At 49.4% G+C, this 2,444-nt stretch overlaps 1 protein-coding gene across 1 annotated transcript in view; it reads left to right on the top strand.

Annotated features, from left to right (window-relative positions):
• Positions 1 to 459: 459 nt before the first annotated feature.
• Positions 460 to 2,444, top strand: part of syt3 (synaptotagmin III) — a gene marked incomplete at its 5' end in the record, with an annotated part of 20,974 nt that continues 18,989 nt past the window's right edge. Inside the window, 2 exon segments of the mRNA XM_084329068.1 lie at positions 460 to 610; positions 1,070 to 1,079. Of these exon segments, the coding sequence (XP_084185194.1) occupies positions 460 to 610; positions 1,070 to 1,079 (161 nt within the window).

Below are 2,444 nucleotides of genomic sequence, written 5' to 3'. Positions count from 1 at the left end.
CGACGCCAATAAAGGTAAAGCAAAAACAAAACAAAAATCCCACCTCTACTGAGCTTTCATGTAATCATTAAAAAGCCTATTAAGAGTATTGATTTTGCTCACTTTTATTTCCTTATACAAATGTAATCGGCTCCTTTGCTTTCTTCTCTTTCAAAGAACAGTGAAAGAGGGTGGCCGTGGCTCAGTCATACATGGGTCTGTCTTTCTAGTGGGGTCTCTGCTTGACCCAGACCAAGTAGACTGTGCCTGAAAGAGCCCTTCCCCTCTTCCCCCATCGGTCCAGTCCTACCAGGCCTACCCGCCCATATCCCCCCCCCCTCCTCCTCCTCAGCCGACGCCCTACGCAAGGTGGACGGGGGCCGATCCTCTGCTCACCTGAACACCGTCCAATAGGTGAGGGCGGCGAGGGCTGCGCCGTCGTTGGCTGACTGCTGGTGGAAGTGCGATGCGGATTGGAGGATGTCGGGGGACTGGGATGAAGATCTGTGTAAGAAGGCACTGGTGTTGGTGGAGGAGCTCTGCTTCAACTCTCCAAAGGGCTACAGCCAGAATGAACGCTGCCAGGAGTTCAGCTACTTGCTGAGGGGTCGCAACAGGCAGCTGGACACAGGTAACACAGGAATACACCGTGATATTATCCACAGTTGTGACGGTATTCTGTTTTCCGGTAGGAATCACAATCTGATATGACATATTTTAGATGCGTTTTCCTTGTAATACAATTGTCACATCGGGGGGGGGGCTACTTAATTCAAAATGGTCTTTTCTCATCTCATTTCCATCTCAGATTCTTTATAATATTGCTGCATTGTGCATTTCCTTCTATACTGTATATCGGATTTAAATGACAAGATATGTGGATATTGATACGAAGACGGCAGTATTGCAGAAGTGTACACCGTTGCATAGATCCATGGGAGACGAACGTACAGTATTCCTGTACAGTATAACAAAGGCGTTATCGCATCACCACAGGGGTGAGGTGCTGAGCCTGTAATGGCCATTATGCAGAAACTATTGGAAGGGGAGAAATTTAGAAGACTCATTTTCTGAGTTGAAATCTTTAAAGGTGATCTGAGGTGCTGCGCTCTCAGAGCAAATAAGGGAGCCCCTATAAACTATGAAATATTCATTTCGTATATTGGATTTGCAATAACACAAGTCCAGTCTGTTTTTACGACGCCCCCCAAAGAGCCTCTGTAGAATTCTCCCCCCCCCCCCCCCCCAAGCATAACAAATCTGCACGTTTCACATATGGGATTTACGTATAGGTCTACTCTGTATTGGCCCACGGAGGGGTGAATGCCGTGGCTCTGGTAGGAAGCGTCTGGAACGCCAGAATGTGCCGGGATGCAGATTTAGAGGGGGATGTATAATGTGGTTCAGCGTGCATGATGCCTTCTGCAGATATTAGGGATGTCCGATATTATCGGCCGATATTGGCATTAAAATCGGAAATGATCGGTATCGGTTTTACATTTATTTAACCTTTATTTACCCAGGCAAGCAAGTAAGAACAAATTCTTATTTTATTTATCGTGAAAAGTATGCATAATGTTGTGTTTTGGGGGGGGGGGGGGAAACCCTGCATATATATCGGTATCGGTTGATATCGGTATCGGAAATTAAGAGTTGGACAATATCGGTATATCGGATATCGGTAAAAAAGCCAATATCGAACATCCCTAGATATGTATGGATCTGTGTGGGAGAATGCCATTTGCTGTGGTCGCTTTGAGGCGTCGGTCTGCTCTCTCTCTCTCTCTCTCTCTCTCTCTCTCTCTCTCTCTCTCTCTCTCTCTCTCTCTCTCTCTCTCTCCCTCTCTCTCACCAGCTGTGGTGAGTTTTGGGGAGTTTGCTTAAAGGATGTGTCGGAGCCTCCGTGACAGACAGGGCCCGCAGTGTGCTGTCAGTGGATAGCTTGTGCAAAGCAGCAGATTTGCGTTTGATGTGGAGGGTGTGGGACTCCCTGCGGGGGTTTGCGTCAGTCTCTTGATTGACAGGGAGTCCCACATCCCACTGCACCATGGGCTTCAGAACCCCATCCTCCCTCCCACCCACCCACTCCATCTTGTTACGCTCTCGGAGGATTAGCAATAGCTCTGTGGAGGGATCAGTACTGAAGGTGGTAAAGGACCTGGCCTAAAGAGAGACAAATGGAGGGGGGACGCGTTGATTTGGAGAGTCGCCACACACACACACACACGCACGCACGCACGCACGCACGCACGCACGCACACACACACACACGCACGCACGCACGCACGCACGCACGCACACACACACGCACGCACGCACGCACGCACACACACACACACACACACACACACACACACACACACAGACACACACACACACACACACACACACACACACACACACGCTTGATCACAGCCTCGTCTTATCTGTGGCCCACATGATCCTGCCAGCCCCCCCCCCCACAC

The sequence above is a fragment of the Notolepis coatsorum genome (genome assembly GCF_963971535.1).
Source record: "Notolepis coatsorum genome assembly, chromosome: 14".
NCBI classification, from domain to species: Eukaryota; Metazoa; Chordata; class Actinopteri; order Aulopiformes; family Paralepididae; genus Notolepis; species Notolepis coatsorum.
The sequence above is the reverse complement of the archived record's forward strand: the minus strand, read 5'-3'. Positions and strand labels throughout refer to the sequence as shown.